Source organism: Lepidochelys olivacea (genome assembly GCF_965140295.1).
Source record: "Lepidochelys olivacea isolate rLepOli2 genome assembly, chromosome: 3".
In the NCBI taxonomy this organism is placed as follows: domain Eukaryota; kingdom Metazoa; phylum Chordata; order Testudines; family Cheloniidae; genus Lepidochelys; species Lepidochelys olivacea.
Genome location: NC_140413.1, coordinates 98,163,349 through 98,184,693, shown reverse-complemented (window position 1 = coordinate 98,184,693; position 21,345 = coordinate 98,163,349). Strand labels below are relative to the sequence as shown.

The 21,345-nt window shown below is 43.7% G+C and overlaps 1 protein-coding gene across 3 annotated transcripts in view; it reads left to right on the top strand.

Moving 5' to 3' along the window:
- Positions 1–7,411: 7,411 nt before the first annotated feature.
- Positions 7,412–21,345, top strand: part of MTCL3 (MTCL family member 3) — a 61,359-nt gene continuing 47,425 nt past the window's right edge. For 2 of the 3 annotated variants that reach the window (XM_084625125.1, XM_084625126.1), the window contains exons 1-3: positions 10,319–11,182; positions 11,842–12,066; positions 16,084–16,242. In XM_084625125.1, coding sequence (XP_084481251.1) covers positions 10,322–11,182; positions 11,842–12,066; positions 16,084–16,242 — 1,245 coding nt within the window. In that variant the 5' untranslated portion in view covers positions 10,319–10,321. Of the gene's footprint in view, positions 7,638–8,294; positions 8,405–10,255; positions 11,183–11,841; positions 12,067–16,083; positions 16,243–21,345 lie in introns of those variants that run through there. The other variant, XM_084625124.1, reaches the window with a different exon arrangement.

The window sequence follows — 21,345 nt, the reverse complement described above, 5'->3', positions numbered from 1 at the left end:
AAGTGAAGGTTCATTAGCTTGTCTGATGAGAACCTACTGTGATGCATTGGACCCCCCCGTCCCACCACCTGATGTGCTGGGGTCCCACTGAGCCCACCCCTTCCACTAGCCTGGGCTCCCTCACCCTGCCCTGCTGCACACACACACACAGGTAGGGATGCACCCCGCTGTAGAATTACACAGAGTCTGCAATCAGCTGTGTGTGGGAAGACTCGGCTCAGGGAATTGCTCAGTACTCTGGTGCACACACCCTCTGGAGTGTAAACCTAAAATTATATTGCCTTGCACTATATGGAGATCTATACTGTGTAAACTCATGAAATTTGCCCCCTCCCTCAGTGTGGAGGAAGATATGCACAGCTTTTTTCCCCACCCTCGAGTCATGAATTGCACAAACTGCATTATGTAATAAACAAAAAATAAGTTTATTAACTACAAAAGATAAATTTTAAGTTATTATAAAGGATAGCAAACAGATCAAAGCGGATTACTGATCAAATAAAACAAAACATGCAAATTAAACTTAATACCCTAAGGAATACTGGATAATTTCTCACCCTAAATGTTGTTTCAATTAGGTTACAGAGTTTCTTGAAGGTAAACTGCACTGCTTGCAGCTTAAATCTCCAGCGATTCCTTTTACAGGGTGACCTTTCTCGCCTGGGCTCAACCCCTGCCTCCCCCAGCTTAGTTCCTTTGTTTCTTCTGGTGTTTTCAGCAGTCTTCCTTCTTGGATAGGGAGGCAGTGGACAAGAGCCCAGATTAACTCACTCCCTATCCTTAAATAGGATTTGCATGTGGCTGGAACGCTTTGTTTCCTAGTTTGGCCCCCACCCCTTCCTGTGGAAAAGTACCAGCATTTCAGGATGGTATCCTGTACCAGGTAACATGATCACATGACCCTGCAATGTCAAAGCAGCATCCCAGGAAGCTTCTCAGGAAGGAGGGAGATGAGTATCTTCAAAGTCCTATTGTCCTTCCTAATGGCCCATCCAGGCTGTTTGCATATTGTCTGGTGGGCGTTCCCCAGGTTAAAACTCAGTTGTAATGATTACATAATCAGTATTCTAACTTCATATACATAAATGATACATGCATACAAATAGGATAATCATAGTCAGTACATCATAACCTTTCCAATGATACCTGACATGACCTATCTTGCACAAAACATATCTTAGTTATGCCATATTCATATCATAAGCATATTGCTGAAGAATATGGGGCATCGGGTCACACCTACAATAAAACTTAACCAAAAAGAGTTTTTATTAACATTTCTTGCATCTCCTTGTACTGGGAGAACAAGTCAGGTTGTCTCTCCTAGACAGGATGATTTTTTTCCTCCATTAGGCGGATAGAAGCTAAATCTGATTTCCACTGTGAGGATGGTGTATGAGAGGGATGGGGAACTTTCCAGTGTCTCAGTGAGACTATTTACACAAGATGAGTAAGAGCTATTAGGACACATTTTAGAGATAAGTATGGGCTCATCCTCATCAAAGCCAAGAATGCAGAGTCTAACAGAAAGGATGATATGGCAGCTTAGTTCGTCTACCTGAGGGCCAAGGCGGTAAACCTCAGTGCTAGCCAGAAACCAGAATTTTTGTTCTATGGTAAATGCGAAAATTTTGAAAAAAAAATGCAAATATGAACAAAAAGTGGAAATTTCAAAATGTAGTGTGGAATAAAAATGCCAAAAAATTTCAATTTAGAGCTATTGAAATATTTTTTTAATAATGTTTTTATTTTCAAATTTTACATTGTCAAACCAAATCAATTCAACATCATTGAAACAACTTCTATATTAAAGTGTTAACTATAAAGTATATAAATAAAATATAATACTAAATATTTTAATTTACACTCAATTCAAAACTAATCAAAATTATAAGGTAAAAATGAGATGTTATTACCATATCAAAATGACATGTTTCTACATTTTTGAACTGAAATGAGAAAGTTGAAATGAAAGAGACAACGTGGGTGAAGTAATATATTTTATTGGACCACCATCTGTTGATGAGAGAGACAAGCTTTTGAACTTTTGGACCAACTTCTGCTGGTGAGAGAGATACAAGCTTACACAGAACAGAATTTTGTCCAACAGAAGTTGGTCCAATAAAAGATATGACCTCAGCCACCTTGTCTCTCTAATATCCTGGGACCAACATGGCTACAACAGCAAAGTTGAAATGGTTCATTGAAACTTTTTCCCATTGAAAATGTTGTTGAAATATATCTGTTCCCATGAACTGTTCTGATTTCAACAAAAGAGCATTTATCTGAAGATTTTTCAACTAGCTCTAGCTGGCCCTCAAGGGGGGATATCAAGGGCAGGACCAAACAATGTGTGATAGTGAGTGATATGAATGGCTATCACTTTGTAGATTCAACTAGTCTTATAATCTGATTTTTCTTTGATAGAATCTGTTCAGTATTAATAAGTTCATTTTACAGTGTGCTGGATTTATTTCCAAACTTCATCCGCCAGAAATATTTCATGTTTGTCATTCCACATTATTTAACCTGTTATTTTGTTGTTTGTTTTTTGCCAACAAATTTGGTGATGGGTAAATGTTTAAAGACCTAAATTAAGTTATTAAATATAATAAATTCAAAAAGCAGTATTCCCTCTTTCTCGATATTTTTATGGAAAATGTGGCCAAATTCCTGTTTTCCAGAAGTTCTGTAATAAACAGTTCTGTCTGTTATTTATATAGTTATTTGATCCACATAGAACTCGCTAATTATGCTGGGGAATGTATAGTAATATTACGAGTTTCTCTTTGCATCTTCATTGGCTCTGCCTGACAACCAGGCTAGTCGGAAAATACACATTTCATTGTCTAGTGTAGATTGGGCTAATGCATTGCTTGCCAATCACATTTTAAGAACATAATTCTAGTGTATCAATTATTCTTTATACACATGCTGTACATACATCATGCAAGAATATTAATGATCAATGAGCTATTAGTTTTCCAGTATTATGTGCCACCTTCTGGATATATATCATGACAACAGTGTGTTAGACGTAGTGAGTATATCAAGCCTGACAGGAGTTGCTGAAATAGAATAATGAACCACCTGTGGGTTTCTGCATCACACCCACCTTATAGAAATTTCATCTAGACACATTTCCCTAGTTTTTGTATTAGAATGTCATGTGGGACTGTCAAAAGTCTTATTCAAATCAAGATATATCACATCTACAGCTTCTCCCCTATCCATAGGTAAATACTCCTGTTGAAGAAGGAAATAAAGTTGGTTTGGTATGGTTTGTTCTTGATAAATCCATGTTAGCTATTCCTAATTACCTTATTGTCCTCCAGTGTCCTACAAATTGATTGAAACCTGGAAAGATATTGGAACAAATTGTTAAACAAAGTTAGGCTGACTGGTCTATAAGGCCCCTGATGCTCTTTGTTCCACTTTTTAAAGATAGGTACTATGTTTGCCCATCTCCAGTCTTCTGGGACCTCAACTCCTGGAGTTCTTAAAGATGATTCCTAGCAATTCCAAGGTTGCTTTAGCTATTTTGTAAATATTCTAGGATGAATTCCATCAGGTCCTGTCAATCGGAATACATCTAACTTATCTAAATATTCTTTAACCTGTTCTTTCCCTATTTTGACTTGCATTCTTTCCTCCATGCTGTTAATATTAATTGTGTTGAGTATTTGTAACCTTTTAATGAAGACTGAAGAGAAACACACATTCTTGAAGCTTTCTTGAAGTGATCAGTTATTAACTCTCCTTCCCAACTAAGTAGAGGACCTACACTTTTGTTTCAGAGGGGTAGCTGTGTTAGTCTGTATCCACAAAAACAATGAGGAGGCTGGGTGGCAGCTTAAAGACTAACAGATTTTTTTGGGCATAAGCTTTCATGGGTAAAAAACCCACTTCTTCAGATGCATGGAGTGAAAATTGGTTTGTCTTTCTCTTGCTCCTAATATATGGAAAGAACCTCTTACTGCCCTTGATGTCCCTTGCTAAGTATAATCATTTTCCTTAGCCTTTCTGATTTTGTCCCTGCATACCTGTGCTATTCTTTTATACTCCTTCTTAGCAATTTGACCATGTTTCTACTTTTTGTAGGATTCCTCTTTGATTTTAAGGTCATGTGTCAAGGTTCCTTCCCCACTCTGATGTGGGGACCTGCATGAAAGACCCCCTAAGCTTATTCTTACTAGCTTAGGTTAAAAACTTCCCCAAGGTACAAACTTTGCTTTTTCTTTGAACCCTATGCTGCCACCACCAAGCATTTTAAACAAAGAACAGAGAAAGAGCCCACTTGGAGACGTCTTCCCTCCAAATATCCCCCCAAGCCCTACACCCCCTTTCCTGGGGAGGACTTGATAAAAATCCTCACCAATTTGTACAGGTGAACACAGACCCAAACCCTTGGATCTTAAGAACAATGAAAAATCAATCAGGTTCTTAAATGAAGAATTGTAATTAAAGAAAAGGTAAGAGAATCACCTCTGTAAAATCAGGATGGTAAATACCTTACAGAGTAATCAGATTCAAAACATAGAGAATCCCTCAAGGCAAAATCTTAAGTTACAAAAAGACACAAAAACAGGAATATACATTCCACCCAGCACAGCTTATTTTACCAGCCATTTAACAAAAGGAAATCTAATGCATTTCTAGCTAGATTACTTACTAACTTAACAGAGTTTCTGAGACTGCATTCCGGATCTGTTCCCTGCAAAAACATCACACAGACAGACAGACCCTTTGTTTCTCCTTTTTGTCTTGTCTTGTCTTCTTCTCATTGGTCATTTTGGTCAGGTGCCAGCGAGGTTACCTTAGCTTCTTAACCCTTTACAGGTGAAAGGGTTTTGCCTCTGGCCAGGAGGGATTTTATAGCACTGTATACAGATAGGTGGTTACCCTTCCCTTTATTTTTCTGACATCATGTAAGAGCTCCTAATGGAACCATATTGGCCTCCTACTATTCTTCCTACCTTTCCTTCACATTGGGATAGTTTGCAGTTGTGCCTTTAATATTATCTCCTTGAGAAATTGCCAGCTCTCCTGAACTCCTTTTCATCTTAGATTTTCTTCTCATGAGACCTTACCTACCAGTTCTCTTGTAAGGTCTGAGGCCTTTTTCTAAAGCCATATTAGGAGAGCAGCAACCACGAGCCAAGAAGCAGAAAGTCACATCCTGACATTCCATCTAAATAACATTAAAATAATGTAATATCGGGCTATTAAGAAGGTGAATCCTGTCCTAATAGCACCCACCATCACCAGATAAAGAAACAGATCTTAAGATGTTTAAAGAAAACTTTGATTGCATTCTGTCTGGCAAAAAATCACTTATCAACAGTTGTGATTGTGAAATTTATACTTTTATTGTTTTGCCTTTATGGTCCCCACTTCTCTATTGTTTGTCTGTATGGTTTCTGTCTGATTCTTTAATTGTTTCTGTCTCTTGGATAACTAATTTTGCAAGATTTAAAGGAAGTAAGTTGTTGGGGTATGATTGGTTAAAGAATTGTTTTGCAATATGTTGGGACTGGTCAAAAATTATTTTGCAATATTTTAATAAAATAATTGATTAAGGTTTAGTTAAGCAGGACTCAAATGTCAGTATATAAACTGGGGTCCAAAAGGAAGTTCTTTGGAACCAACTCCAGGACACAGCCCAAGATCAGAGCTGCCAGACCTGCCAACTATATCATACATGAGCTGGAGTCTTCAGATGACCTGATCCTGACTGGCCAGCAGGAAAAGTTCATCTGCCTTATTGGGAGTGGTGAGCATTGTATGCTTAGCATGTGCATTCTGTGTTGGTGATTGTTAATAAATAGAGATTAAGGATATTACTATGTAAGGCTCTTTCACTGAACCTAGGAGGGGAAAGGGGGGGTGCCTAAATTAACAGGGTTACACCTTGAACTCATGGAAGAGTAAAGGTGTGTGCCCTAGAGTGCGCAAGTAACAGATTTGGGTTATGCCTTGATCCCACAGAAGGGTAAAGGTGGGTGGCTAGAGTGTGCAGGTAACATTCTGAGTTTGTTAAAATCTGATTGGTTGAAGTCCATTGTCCTTATTCTGCTGCTTTCACCCCTTCCTTTCCTTAGAATCATGAAATGTATCATGTTGTGATCACTTGTACCTGAATTGCCTTCACTCTTCAGATTTGCTACAAATTCCTCCCTCCCAGTATATCAGAATCAAGTCTAAAATGACTGTTCCCCTGGTAACTTTCTCTAATTTCTGGAACAAACAGTTGTCCCCAGTACATTCCAATAACTTCTTGGAAATTTTGTGCTTTGCTGTATTACTTTTCCAACAGATGTCTGGATAGTTAAAGTCCCCCATTACTACTAGGTCTTGTATTTTGGATGTTTCTGTTATGTATTCTAGAAATGCCTCATCTACCTCCTCTTTCTGATTTGGTGGTCTATAGCAGCCCCCTACTATGACATCACTCCTATTCTCCCTCTTTTGTCTTTACTCAGAGACTCTCATTTGGTCTGCCTCCCACTTCCTTCTGCACCTCAGAACAAGTGTATGTTTTCTTGATGTATAATGCAACACCTCCTCCCTTTTTACCTTGCCTGTCCTTCCTGAACAAGCTATATCCCTCTATACCAGTATTCCAGTCCTGAGACTTATCCCACCAAGTCTCTGATGCCAATTAAGTCATAATGTAGCATATGTACTAATGTTTCCAGTTCTTCCTGTTTATTCCCCATACTCCCTGCATTTGTGTATAGACATCTAAAGTGTTGAGCAGATTCCCCCACTGATTTCCCTCCTGTTGCTCCTATAGCCCCATTGTAATAAAACTCAGAAGGAAGAAAAAGAGGTATTTTTATTGTTGTTTTTATTTTGATATACTTGGGAGATACTCAGATACAAAGTGATACTGGCCACATAATGCTTGGATATGTAGACAAATCTACATAATATTCACAAGAATAAATAAATATTTGAATAGTCTTTAGTAAATTAGAATGGCACTCTTTCTATTTTTACCAAATATGTTAGGATTTCATCAATGAAGTACCAGCTTGTTTAATCAAAGCATACATTAATTAATTACATATTGAATTATCTCTAGCAGAGGAGAACAGTTTGGCAGTGTCTCTCTACCTTTACCAATTGCATTAGGAGTTTGCTAATGAAATGTAATTATGATTTTGCTATACTTGAAATGCAAATCAAGGAAATGAACAAAGGAAAATCCAGTTGTTGTCATCCTGCTGCTGCATCAGAAGGCGTCTGGCATCACTGTCTCCTCATGCTAGTCTTCCTTAAAAAGAAGAATAAATAATTGATCGAAATCTATTGTTTCCCTGGAATGAATTCTGAAGGAAAATTGTCTCCATCTACTGCAACCTAATTCTCCTGTTTGCCTTGCAATCCGATACTGCCATGTGCCGCTAAGGAGAACTGCAATTGAGCCTCAAGGCCTGGGCGTGGTTCTTGTCGTTTAATCTCTTCTTTTCTTTTCTCTTCCCTTTGCTGCTTCCTCCCTCCCCCACCCTCTCTCTCCGAGGCCCAGTGAGGTCAGCTCAGGAATATTGCTGCATTTCTCTGAGATACTCTGGCACAGCTTGGTACCTCGTGTGTGTATGCATTTTACCAGCCCAGCAGCAGACAAAGTGGTGGTGAGTAATGAGACTGCCTTACAGTAGAGCCATTGTTGGTGTTCGGGTATTTTGATTTGTTTTTGTTTTGGTTTTTTTTTATTAATGTTCAATACGATTAAAACTCAACACATTGTAAATCATCTAGGGTAACCCTGCGAAAACGCCCTCTTCCTTCTGCATCCTAAAATCGGGACAAAAGCCAGAAGCACCAACAAGCTTTAATAAACACGCTTGCAGTGTGTGCAGCACATTGAAACCTACTAGAATAAGAAGGACGTGATCTGTGCTGGGAGAGTGAAAAAATTAAATGGAAGCCCCTTCTGAATTCCTGGCTGCTTCTGTCTCCGGGGATTTAGTTCCACACTGGCCGGTGAAAACTATGAACCTCTCTCTGGTTTGCAGTTGGGGTTTGTTTGTTTTCTTTCTTCTTTTCCTTTCCTTTCCTTTCCTTTCTTTTTTCTTCTTCTTCTTCTTCTTTTTTTTCTCTCCGCCTTGGCAGTTGTTTCCAGCAGGAAAACCTGCAGAGACGCAACCGCGTCCTGTCACCTCTTTTGACGCCACGTGATTTTGCCTCTAGCGAGCTGATTCTATTGCAGAGTTTGTGCAGAGGGAATGGGGAATTCTTATTTGGAGATGGATTTTGGTTGCATTAAAAAGATTCTTTAATTTGTATAGAAGTCTGCCGGTGCTGGAATTTGGGACACGAGGGATTCAAGTTATATTCCTGGCAGATCTTTGCTGAGCTTGATGACTTTGCTGCAGTGAAACTTCAGGAAGAAATCCAGGTAGCGTGTAGGGTTATAGATTTGTTGGTTTAATTTTCAGCAACACCTAAAAGTCATAGTAATGAATAAGATACTGAAATCAAGTTGATTACAGCCGTTTTCAGCGTCTCTATATGCAGTTTTTGATTGCAAGAAAAAAGAGGCTTTTTCAATAAGAGAATTCTGGAAAAGAGCAGCTTAAAATTCTGTTTGTAATAGGCAACAGAAATGTAAAGGAACATTTCATAAATTGTTTTTATAAATTAATAGAGTATAGCCCCTGGCCCCACTTCTGGCAATTAATATATTGGTACTTTCTGCCCAATTATGTACTCCTGAACATTAATTTTCAATACTTTAACTAAAATCATTATTGCAGATGTCAATGCATGTAACAGTAATCAATACATCCCTGGCAATAAGCAGTGTCATAGTTTAGAGTATGTTCCAGAGTTATCTAACTGGTACAGAATATAGAATGGCCTTGCCAAATTCAGGTTTCTCTCTTTACTGTTTAATGCTTCAGCTAATTTTAGATCATTCGAAATTTACTGGGACCCCTAAGGTTTTTACTTTTGCATAAATTATCACTATAAATAAAAGTTGAATAAAGGCTATTAATCACAGTGATCATTTTCAGATTATACTAAGAAACATCTTTGTAAGGTTGCACCCAATAAATATCCTTTTTTATAATCGATTGTGACCATGGAAACTATCACTTTGCTAATATAGAAAAAAGTTGCCAACTGAGCGTAATTTGGTAACCACAGTAACAGTCAGCCCTGGAGTACTCTAAATGTGTTCTCTGTTTCCTAGCCTTTTAAATATAAAGATGGGTAAAATTGGCCAGAGAGAGACTTCTCAAAATTAATAAATGTAATAATCACTGAGAAATCGGAGGGAAAAGTAAACTTTCACATATGAACCTTAAGAACTAGTGTTACAGCACCTCCGGACAACAAACTAATTACAAATCTGGGGTCAGAGGTTAATTTAGTAATATTAATAACCATAACCCACACCATTGTTTAAGGGCGTGGCTAGTAACGACTCCTCTGTTTAGGTGGGCTAACCCTTCAGACAGCTGGGAGAGTCCCTGTTAGGGCGAAAGGAACTTCTGGTTTTTATTTTCACGTGTGCAACCCCAAGAGCATAAAATACTCCCTTCCCCACCCCTCTTGCCAATGTCCTTTTTGACAGCTTGGTGAGTCCTTTCTAGCACGATAGAGATACATTAGCATCTCTAGCTGATACACACCGAACAACGTTGGCCCGGGTGAACAAAGCAAGTAAGAGGAGTACGAGCCAAGTGCCACTTGTCATTCCGTACTGAATGGAACGACGAGTTGTGACATCAGCAGAAAAAAATGTCCCCTAGACTGACATAAAGGAGCCAGGGTCTGATCTCAGCTACACCGGAGTTACTCAAATGATTTCAACAGAGTTACTCCGAATTTACATGGGTGTAAAGGAGACCAGACTTTGGCTGGCCATCCCAGACGGCGATGTCTGCAGAGCACACCAATTTTTAACTGGCTGGGGACTGAAATCAGGTGCCCGAGTTTACAGCTGTGTGGAGTTGCTTGGAACAAAGCGCTCTGGCCTCCAGGCGTCTTCCCTCTCCAGCAGCAACGCGGCTCCTAACTAACAGCTCGGAGAGAGCGGGCGGCATCAACATAAAGCCTGCGGGCAGCGCCCCCTCCCTAGCGCTGGGGCTGGGCACGTGCTGCCCCGCGGGGCTCCGTGCCTGGGTTTCCTTGTAGCAAGCCCGGCTGCGGGTGTGCCGCGCTCACTCCGGTGCGAGCGCTGAGCGTGTGCGCCTCTCTCTGCCCCCCCCCGCCCCCCTTCTCCGTGCTGCTCTTTCCCCAGCTCCCAGGGAGGAGGATGCCCCGGCTGCCGGCCGCCAGCGAGGCTCCCCGGCGCTAGCAAGCAGCGATGAACCAGCCGCCTGCCGGGGGCGCTGCGGCTGCTTCCGAGCCTCGCCAGCATCCGGAGGGCAGCAGCAGAAAGCAGCAGCAGCAGCAGCAGCGAGCGTCCTCTCCGGCGGGCCCCCGGGACAGCCGCCCCGCCGCCGCCGCCCCCCCGCGAGCCGCCGCCGCCTCCAAAGGCAGCGGGGCGCGGCCGCCGCCGGGGCAGAGAGGCGGCCGGGGCCGGGCGGACAGGCCGCCGCCCGCGCTGCTGCGGGGCGCGGCGCTGCCGGGAGCTGTTCAGCCGGCGGCTGGTGCTGAAGCGCAGCCGCACGCGGCGGGGGCCGCCGCAGCCTCCCGGGCGCCGGCGCCGCCGCCCCCAGCCACGGAGCCGGCCGGCGAGGAGCCGCCGCCCGCGGGAGGAGGAGGAGGAGGGGCAGGAGGAGCGGGCGAGCGGGAGGGGGCAGCCGCGCTGCAGCCGCCGCCCAGGAACTGGAGGGGCAAAGCGGGGCGGGCTCCGCAGCGGGGAGGCGGGGAGGCGGCCCCGGCTCCTCCATCTTCCTGTGGCGCAGGCAAGGGCCGGGCGGCGGGCGGCGGCGGGTGCTGGCGGGAGGGATGCCTGCAGACTGAGCTCATCCAGTTCCACCTACGGCGGGGGCTGGCGGCCGCGGCCCAGATGCAAACCAAGGGCGGCAACCCGGTCCCCGGCGGCGGCGGCGGCGGCGCCCCGGCCGAGGCGCCCCTGGCCTCCGCCCCCTCGCCCATGGCGGCGGCCGGGCTCGAGGGGCTGCAGCAGGGCGCTGGGGACGGCGGGAGACCGAGCCCGCCGCAGCAAGAGGAGCTGCAGGAGGAGATGGAGAGGCTGCGGGAGGAGAACGAGACCCTCAAGGTGAGTGGGGGATGGGAGAGAGTCCCCCCCCCTTTATTCCCCTAGGGAGGTGGAGAAGGATGGCTACAAGGGTGTGAACCCGGCCATGGGGGTGGAAAGGGGCAATGCCTGGGTTCTCCATCCCCTGCCCCCAAGATGGGGGCCCAGCACATGGCATCCACCCCCGGCAGAGGTAGAGGGTGGGGCTGGGAAGATTCCTTTGGGGAGATTTCTGAGCTGAGCTGGAAAGGGGCAAGGCCTGTCACCCACACCCTTCCTGGGGAGTGATGGGGGGAGTAAAAGGGGGGAGAGCGGGTTAGCCAACCCCTTCTGCTGCTCCACATCTGTGGGTGGCCAGAATGCTGCACAGCAGATACAAAGCATCGTGGGCTAGATCTCTGCTTATTTCCTATTTCTTCTGCTAGCTCATGAGAGGGAGGATTTATAATAATATCGGGATAATACTATACAAGGGCAATAATGTGTTTTAGTTCATAGTATCTCTTTTACTGCCCTCTGTTTCTCCCATTTGTCTTATTTTTTAATGGGCATGGAGGGAGAAGACCTGTTTTCCAGCTCCATTTTAGCCACATTTCCCTATGTTTTATCTGTGTATCTCTGATATTTATTTTCTTGGTCCATCCGTTTGTGTTCTCCTCCTGTGCCTGACTGGGTGTCAGAATGAGATAGATGAGTTGAGGACTGAGATGGATGAGATGAGGGACAGTTTCTTCGAGGAGGATGCTTGTCAGCTGCAGGAAATGCGTCATGAACTGGAGAGAGCCAACAAGAATTGCCGAATCCTACAGTACCGGCTCCGCAAGGCTGAGCGCAAGAGGCTCCGCTATGCACAGACTGGGGAGATTGATGGAGAGCTCCTGCGCAGCATGGAGCAGGATCTCAAGGTACAGAAGCACCTAGTCTCAGTGTGTGGGTGGGTGGTTGAAGAAGGAGAGAACTGAGTGCTGAGACAAAATGGTGCTCCCATATCCTCTCTGACTCAGACATGCTGCTCCATATCAGTTTGAAGCACACATCTTCTCGACCATGCAAGAAGCACAGGGTATAGCAGGCCAGACTTACCCTTTGGTTTGGGGGGGCAGAATTTTATGGGCCATGTTTTGGGCGTCAGATTCATCTTTTATTCAGTCTTTACTCAAGTCAATTCTTGTTGAAGTCAGTGGGAGTCTGAGTAATTTCCCTGAGTGATTACACTCGGACCTTTTTAGGTCATTACAAACAAACAGCTTACACCCTATGGGCCAGCTTTTGTAACCCAACTGAATAGTCCCATTGACTCCAGTGGGACCATTATAGTATTTACTCAGGCTTCAGTGAGACTATTTGTATGAGTAAGTTATTCATAGGGTGAAATCATGCCTCCACTGAAGTCAATGGAAAAACTCCCATTGACTTCAGTGGGAGCCAGGATTTCAGCCATCGATCTTAAGGCCAGAAGGGACCATTACCATCATCTAATCTGACTTCTTGCATAATACAAGCCATAGAGTTTCACCAAGGGATTCTTGCCTCAAGTCCCTAACTTCTGGCTGAGCTACAGCAAATCTTTTAGAAAGAAAACCAATCACTTCAAATGATGGAGGATCCACTGGTTTCATAGGCAAGGTGTTCCAATGATTAATTGCCCTCATTGTTAAATATTCATTGGGCCAAATTTGTGCCTTATTTCTAGTCTGTTGTATTTTATTTCTAATCTGAATTTGTCTAGCTTTAGTTTCTATTCACCACATGCCTTTAACTGCTGAATTATATACCTCTACTGTTAGAAATCTTGTCACTGTACTTATCAACTCTGATTAAATCACCTATTAACTTTCTCTTTAATAAACTAAATACATGCTTTAATCACTGTAAAGCAGGTTTTCCAGAACTCAGATAATTCTTGTAGCTCTTTTCTGAATCCTTTTCAATGTGTCAACATCCTTTTAATAGTGTGGACACCGGAACCAGACACAGTTTTCCAATAGTGATCTTGGTAATGCCATATACAATGATAAAAACATATTATTTCTACTTCAACTTAATATTCTCCTGCGTATACATTCAAGGATCACAGTTGCTGTCTTAGCCACTGCATTGCACAGCAAGCTTATGTTCAGCTGATTATCCACCATGCCCCCGAAGTCCTGTTCTCAGTTACTTCTTTCTAAAATAAAGTTCCTCATCATACAAAGGTGACTTATAGTCTAGTTTCCTAGATATTTGATTTTTCCTTTAGCTATATTAAAATGCATGTTGGTCAAGTGAGCATAGCTTACCATGTGATCCAGATTGCTCCATAGAACTGACCTGCCCATATCATTATTTGCCATTCCACCAGTTTTTGTGTCATCTACGAACTTAACCAACAATTGATTTTATGCTTTCTTCAAGATGCGTGATAAATACATAAAATAGCACAGGGACAAAAACAGATCCCTGTTGGATCCCACTAGAAATGACCCCACTGGATGATGATTTTTAATCAGAATATCTTGCATGACTACATCAAAAACCTTACAGAGGTCTAAATACATTATGTCAATATAGGTACCGTACCTTTGTCAGCCAAATAGGTAATCTTGTCAAAATAGGATATGAAATGCTATTCAGTCTCAGGGTTGCAGAATCTAGGCCATATATCTGAGTTTCCTGCTATGCCAGGGCTTGGAAGGAGGGTAACAGGTGCTACCTGTGGAATCCCTATGTTGGAGAACTACCCAACTGATCAACTAAGCACAAAAGGGGGGGGAAAGGAGGTCAGGATCTAATCCTCTGATTTAATGTGATTTTCACCCTATCCTGCAGTCCCTTAGCCTAGGATCTGCTCGGAATTCAGCAAAGATGGTCCCCCTCCCCCGCCAAGGTGTGCGTGCGGGGTGTGTGTGTAAGAGGTGGGGCGTAGGGATAGGGAAGTCATTGAATGAATGCTGCAGCCTATTGTATCAGTACTTTACACACAGTTGTGTTTCCTGTCATGAAAGAGTGAGGCACTAGCTGCAACTCTTTTTTGATAAAATTCTTCTGCATTGCTTTCTATGCAATATTTTTTTCTTTAGAGGTCTGTGTATGGGTGTACATGAAATATAACAGAGTATTAAAAACATGCAATAAATATTGTATTGGCCATAAAAAGTGAGAACTCTGAGCTCAGACTTAAGTAATGCAAACACCAACGAAGGATTAACTGTGTCTTTAAATTTTAAAGAAACTAACACGTCACATATTTCAAAATGATTGTATCGAAGTCATCGTAGCTGTTGTTGTTTACCTAAATATTTGATATATGTGTTATTACCATTTTAAAAGTGCCATAAAGTTATAATATAATGTTCTGAATGGCATAATTGTCATTTACATAAGTGAAAAAAGGGATTGGGTCCTGGTACATTTCCTTAAACCAGTAGTTGGCAAACTTTTTGGCCCGAGGGCCATATCGGGGTTGCGAAATGAAATGGAGGGCCCGGTAGGGAAGGCTGTGCCTCCCCAAACAGCCTGGCCCCTGTCCCCTATCCACCCCCTCCCACTTCCCGCCCCTGACTGCCCCCCTCGGAATCCCCGGCCCATCCAACCTCCCCTGGTCCTTGTCCCCTGACCGTCCCCTCCCGGGACCCCCCGCCCCTAACTACCCCCCCGGGATCCCACACCCTACCCAACCTCCCCAGGCCCTTGTCCCCTTACCGCCCCCTCCCGGGACCCCCCGCCCCAACCATCCCCCTGGAACCCCACAACCTATCCAACCCCCCCTTCTCCTTGTCCCCTGACTGCCCCCCCGGGACCCCTGTCCCTATCTGCCCCCCCCAGGACCCCACCCCCTGTCCAACCCCCCCCGCTCCCTGTCCCCCCCAGCCCCCCGGGACCCCACCCCCTATCCAACCCACCCCCATTCCCTGTCCCCCAAACCTCCGCCCCATCCAACCACCCCCTGTTCCCTGACTGCTCCCCAGGGCCTCCTGCCCGTTATCCAACCCACTCTCCCCTCCGCCCCCTTACCCTTACCATGCTGCTCAGAGTGGCAGGACAGGCTTATTTGAAAGCCTGGGAGGTGGGCGGACACAAGCCCTGTTGCCCGCATGGTGGTGTTGCTGCGGGGTGGGGGAGGCCAGGACACAGCACGGGGGGTGGGGTCGGGGGTGAGCCTCCCTGGCCGGGAGCTCAGGGGCCGGGCAGGACGGTCCCGCTGGCGAGATGTGGCCCATGGGCTGTAGTTTGCTCACCCCTGCCTTAAACCCTCCTCCTTGTGTCTATGCATTTCAAAATTGAAAACAAAAACCATGAATGCTTCTATGCACTTTAAAAACATACTGAATTTTAGTGTTAGACACAGGTGTCTGGTCACAAAATCTAAGGCTTATCTTATTTTAAAATTAAAATAATTAGCAATAATAAGGACCAGATTGTGACCAACCTTGCATGCCTAAATGGGGGGAGGAAGTGAGGAGCTGTCCCCTCGTTTGTGCTTCATATGGCTGGAGAGGGTAGATCTTGCTGTTAGTCAGTGCTTCCATGGACATTAACTGTCTGAAGGGGACATGGCAGGGTGCATTAGGAAAGGGAGCGGTCAGTGAAGGAGTTGGGTGGACTGTCAATGCAGCATTCGGTCCCCTTCAAGTACAGTTTCCAAGGATGGTGGAGTTACTGCTTCATTGTGCACACCCAGGAATCCAGAGATGGAGTATTTGTTTAGGGCCTAATCCAATTCCCACTGAAGTCAATGGAAAAAATCTTCTTTCCTAACTTTAATGAAAGTTAGGCTGAGTTCCTAGGTAGTCAGAATCCCACTGGTCGACTCTGGCTTCCGCACATCTCTTCCATGCCCCTTCTACTGAAAAAAGTCAGAAGTGATCATTCAGACGGTACTGCAGAAATACATACTTTTCATGTATTTAATGATTTATTTTTGCAAACACCCTTTCTTTTAGGTTGCAAAAGATGTCTCAGTAAGACTTCATCATGAGTTAGAAAATGTGGAAGAAAAACGAGCTACAACAGAAGATGAAAATGAAAAGCTAAGACAGCAGCTTATAGAAGTTGAGATTACTAAACAGGCTCTACAGAATGAACTGGAAAAAGTGAAGGAGGTTAGTGTTATTTACTGGTGATACTTCAAAATATGGGAACTGTTTTTAATCCAGCTGGAAGTTTTGAAATTACCATTGCTGAAATAACTAATATTCCATATATCCATTGCAGTTATGGGAGTTCTGAGGGTGCAGAACTTAAGGTGGCAAATGGTCAGGTTGAATAGCTTGATTATTAAGAAGTTGTAAACATATTGGAGAAATTAAATGGGCTGTTAATATCATTTCACAGACATACATAACCAAACTGTTGTCTTGTTTTTTTTCTGAAGCTGTGGGATTGTGGAGCTGTCAGAGCTAAGCCGTGGGGCTCTGAGACATTCTGCCTATGCAAGGCAGATGCATGAAGAATGCTATGGGGAGTTTTAGTGTAAATGTGCTGAATCGTGTCCTGCACACCTGCTTTTGTAAGCTGGAGTATGTGCTCCCGCAGCAACTGCTGTCAGATCCTAGCAGGCATGCAGAGGAGCTAGGTCCTGGCCATGTTCCCATCCTAGCTACATTCCCTTCGAGTTTTGGAATGCTAATGAGTGCACTAGCTGTTCTTTCAGCCTAGTGCTCAATGAAATGTTAGGTCTGTATTGTACGTTACTGGTTCACATGTGCTAGGCTGAAGAAAATGCTCTTTATCCTCTTCCCCAGCCCCCAGGTTCAAGAGTATCCAGATTTTTCCTAAGAAAATAAACAGAAAAGTCTGCAACAGCAATACATAGCATAGCAGATTGAAAGGTAACAAAGCAAGCATTAACAAGAAAAAGTGTGTGGATTAAAAATTAATATTCCTAACAGATTTAAGGAATAACTCACCATTTCAGTATATCCATTCTGGCTGCCATTTTAGTGAGACTTCCCAACAGAAATTCCAGTTGCTAGTTTGATCTTGTTAGAGACTGAAGAAATGTATTTAAGTTGCTAAGAAAGGCAGGAGATTTTCAGCGTTGTAGGGTAAGTTCTATTATTTTTAGAATTTGTTTTGTTTAATTTAACAATGGTTTCATGTACACAATACCTGTGTTCTCTTTGCAGGTGTTGATACTCACACTTGTCAATAGAGGATAAAGTGGTGTCCGTTGCCACACCCCCACAAACTTCCTTCCATTGCTTTTCCAGCTAGTAACTGGTTTGTCAAGAACATGAAAATCAGAGGCTGCTCCATCTTCCATGCTTGAGACTCTCTTCCTCTTCTGGTTTTCATAGAATCATAGAATATCAGGGTTGGAAGGGACCCCAGAAGGTCATCTAGTCCAACCCCCTGCTCAAAGCAGGACCAATTCCCAGTTAAATCATCCCAGCCAGGGCTTTGTCAAGCCTGACCTTAAAAACCTCTAAGGAAGGAGATTCTACCACCTCCCTAGGTAACGCATTCCAGTGTTTCACCACCCTCTTAGTGAAAAAGTTTTTCCTAATATCCAATCTAAACCTCCCCCACTGCAACTTGAGACCATTACTCCTCGTTCTGTCATCTGCTACCATTGAGAACAGTCTAGAACCATCCTCTTTGGAACCCCCTTTCAGGTAGTTGAAAGCAGCTATCAAATCCCCCCTCATTCTTCTCTTCTGCAGGCTAAACAATCCCAGCTCCCTCAGCCTCTCCTCATAACTCATGTGTTCCAATCCCCTAATCATTTTTGTTGCCCTTCGCTGGACTCTCTCCAATTTGTCCACATCCTTCTTGTAGTGTGGGGCCCAAAACTGGACACAGTACTCCAGATGAGGCCTCACCAATGTCGAATAGAGGGGAACGATCATGTCCCTCGATCTGCTCGCTATGCCCCTACTTATACATCCCAAAATGCCATTGGCCTTCTTGGCAACAAGGGCACACTGCTGACTCATATCCAGCTTCTCGTCCACTGTCACCCCAGGTCCTTTTCCGCAGAACTGCTGCCTAGCCATTCGGTCCCTAGTCTGTAGCTGTGCATTGGGTTCTTCCGTCCTAAGTGCAGGACCCTGCACTTATCCTTATTTTGTTCTGGTCTTCACTGTAAAATACCACTGCTCTCAGCTGCCACACCCATCTGCTGTATGAGACTGTGGTGCTTCTCTAGTTACCCGTAGTACTTGTTGCTAGACTCAGCCTTGCTCCAAACCTTCCCCAGTTTCAGTCCATTCAGACTCCCTGGGTTGCTGTTCAGGGTTCAGTCCTACTTCTGATTCTTTTGCCCCAATCCAGTGCTGAAGGTTATGCCATGGTTAGCGTCTACCTCACAACCTGCTTCCTCTTGGTCTTCGAATTAAGATCAAATGTGGTGTCAGTTTAATATCTCATACGTCATCTATTAGGGATCTACATCTTATACATATAGGGGAATGAACTTGATAATAGGCCTTTGTCATCATCAGCTTCTATGATCTCCTCCTGGATCTATTCTGTATACACTTCTATCCCATACCACTGAACCATGGATTTGCTCCTCATATCTTTCACTTCTCCTTGTATCTTGAGTATCTGTCACTTCCCTTCTCTGGTTCAGCAAGAAGGTTCCTTGGAACTCTAGGATGAAGGAGAAAGCCAAGATGGATTAGAGGTTGGTGATGTTCTCCTTGGTAATAGCTTCAGGAGGTCAGAGCTCACTGATGATACCTGTTATCACAGAATGGGGACACTGGGCCAGAGAGGAGAAATGGGGCACCCTTTGGAGACTGGGCACCAGAAATCAGGGCCCTGGGTACAGACACAGGTCATGAGAGGCAAAGTTGTATCTCTATACTGAGTTGGATTGGAGAGCTGCACCCTGAGGATGGGGTAGGTGAATATTATCAGGCTGGAGCAGAAAAGTCAGGAGAGAGACTTGTACCTCAATATCAGGCTGCTGATGCTCATCCATGTGGAGCAGGAACCTGGAGTAGAGGATGCTGACCTTGGCTAGGATTTTCAGCACAGGATTGGGGATAGAGAAGGGTGGTTGAGGAGAAGCACTTCAGACAGAGGAGAGGGATATTGAAGAAAAGTCTAATGTTATGCATGTTGCAAGCCTTTTGCCAGTTGGAAGAACAGTGGAGGAAGCTAGTACTGATTTCCTGAGTACTGATTTCCTGTCTTGTGTTGCTTGAAGTTGAAGTTCAGCATCTATGAAGAAACTATGGAAGTAAAGTTAACATGAAACCACCATTAGAACCACCCAAATAATTCTGAAGTAGAATAGAGTTTATCTACACCAGATTTCTATGTCTGCTGCCTCTCATACCTTCAGATGCTGATCTACATTTCTCGTGTCTTCAGTGATATCATCAGACTGCCACAATGGTGGCTTCCTATTTTCTTGTGAATTGAATCATAGAATCATAAAATATCAGGGTTGGAAGGGACCTCAGGAGGTCATCTAGTCCAACCCCCTGCTCAAAGCAGGACCAATCCCCAAATTTTGCCCCAGATCCCTAAATGGCCCCCTCAAAGGATTGAACTCACAGCCCTGGGTTTAGCAGGCCGAATTATTTCTCTTTGGAACTCTAGTTCCACAGTTACTCTTGATTTACAACAGAGTAACTGTGATCTGAATGTGTCTCAGTAATTTGAATATCTTTTATATTGCATGTCATCAAATTTGCTGGAAAAATGTGAAATTCTAAATTCATGTATTGGAAAAGTAATGAGCCTCTCTGTTCTTTAAAATGCATTGAAGTGTAACTTCTGTTGGGAGTTTGCTCTTTTTCTATGACAAACAGTGTGGAGATAGCAGAGATATGCCAAATGATACACAAGAAAGTGTGGAAACCTTTCATGCTATTTAGCATGCCTCAGCTCACCAAGCAGAGAGTGATCGGAGCCAAACATTTCATAGCAAAGATGCCACGCCTTTAAGGCTGCTATTAAAGAAGATGGGTTGGCCATATTGCAAGCAGGTGGCATTAAAGGTACATGGGTTGTGCAGAGATTGATCCAGATACTGGATACTTTTACACACATACAGACAAGCACATGTATGTGTGCACACACATACACTTACACACTTAGTATCAGATTCCTCTCTGCATTTGGAACTGTTGAAAATTGAAGGAACCATGGTGTGTTGCCTGATGAGTGGAAATTAATGTTGCTCATGACCACAACAGCTTGCAGTCAGTTTGACATCAGAATTTAGGGAGCTGTTTTGGGGTAGCATGTGATAGAACTGTGTTTTCCACTGACTGCTCTCACCTGCAGTCCAATAATGCCCTATTTAATGCACCCTGCAGATTCTTTGCTTAGCAACCTTACCACTGCATATCTCCAGATGGAAGCAGGCCAGTTAAGCTGCAGTGCACAATGCAGATTTTTCATGTGCACGGTGGGGCTTCAGCCTTTCTTTGTAGCAAATTACTACTAATTGATTATATCTGTGCCCCATTATTAATAATTATCATTAATAGTAACATTTTTATTGCAGGGAGCATAAGATGGTAGATATACAGGTTCTGTAATTCATTTGGGTTCTCTAGCATATTTATTAGATTTTTTAAGAATTCAGTTCATTAGATATGCAACTTAATATTAAATATATATTAGAGGTAGAGCAGTTATCTAGGTCAGCAAATATATTACTATTTAAAGCTGACAAAGGCATAATAATAATGAGGAATTAATTACTGAGGGCTACATTTTGTGTAGTCTTTATCTAATTTCTCAGAGGTGTAGTAGATAGTAAGGATTCCCCCATCTTGTACATCCATATTAGTGCCAAATTCAATTGCAGCCAGGCACCTGGCTGTATAGGTGCTCTGCCCTAGATGCTTCCTGTTGGGAGAAATAGAGTAGGTATGGAGTAGGCTGGTGGCTGGGGGAGAATGCTAAACCCCATAAATGGGTTTCAGAAATCCCTTCTCCAGTGCAAAAGTGAAGCCCTGGGAGGCTTTGTGCCTTTCTGAGAAGGAGTGGTCCACCTGTGGATGATCTTTTATTATGCACTGCATGAAAACAGAGTCTAAAACAGGCCATGTAGTTTAGTGAGTAGGGCACTGGACTGGGAGTCAGGAAAGCAGGCTTCTCTTCCTGGCTTCGACACTGATCTTCTGGGTAAGGTTAGGCAAGTCACTTCACCTCTTTGTTTTCCCTCCAACCCTTGGTCTATTTAGGTGACAAAGTCTTTGGGATGGAGATTATTTCTTACTATGTGTTTGTACAGT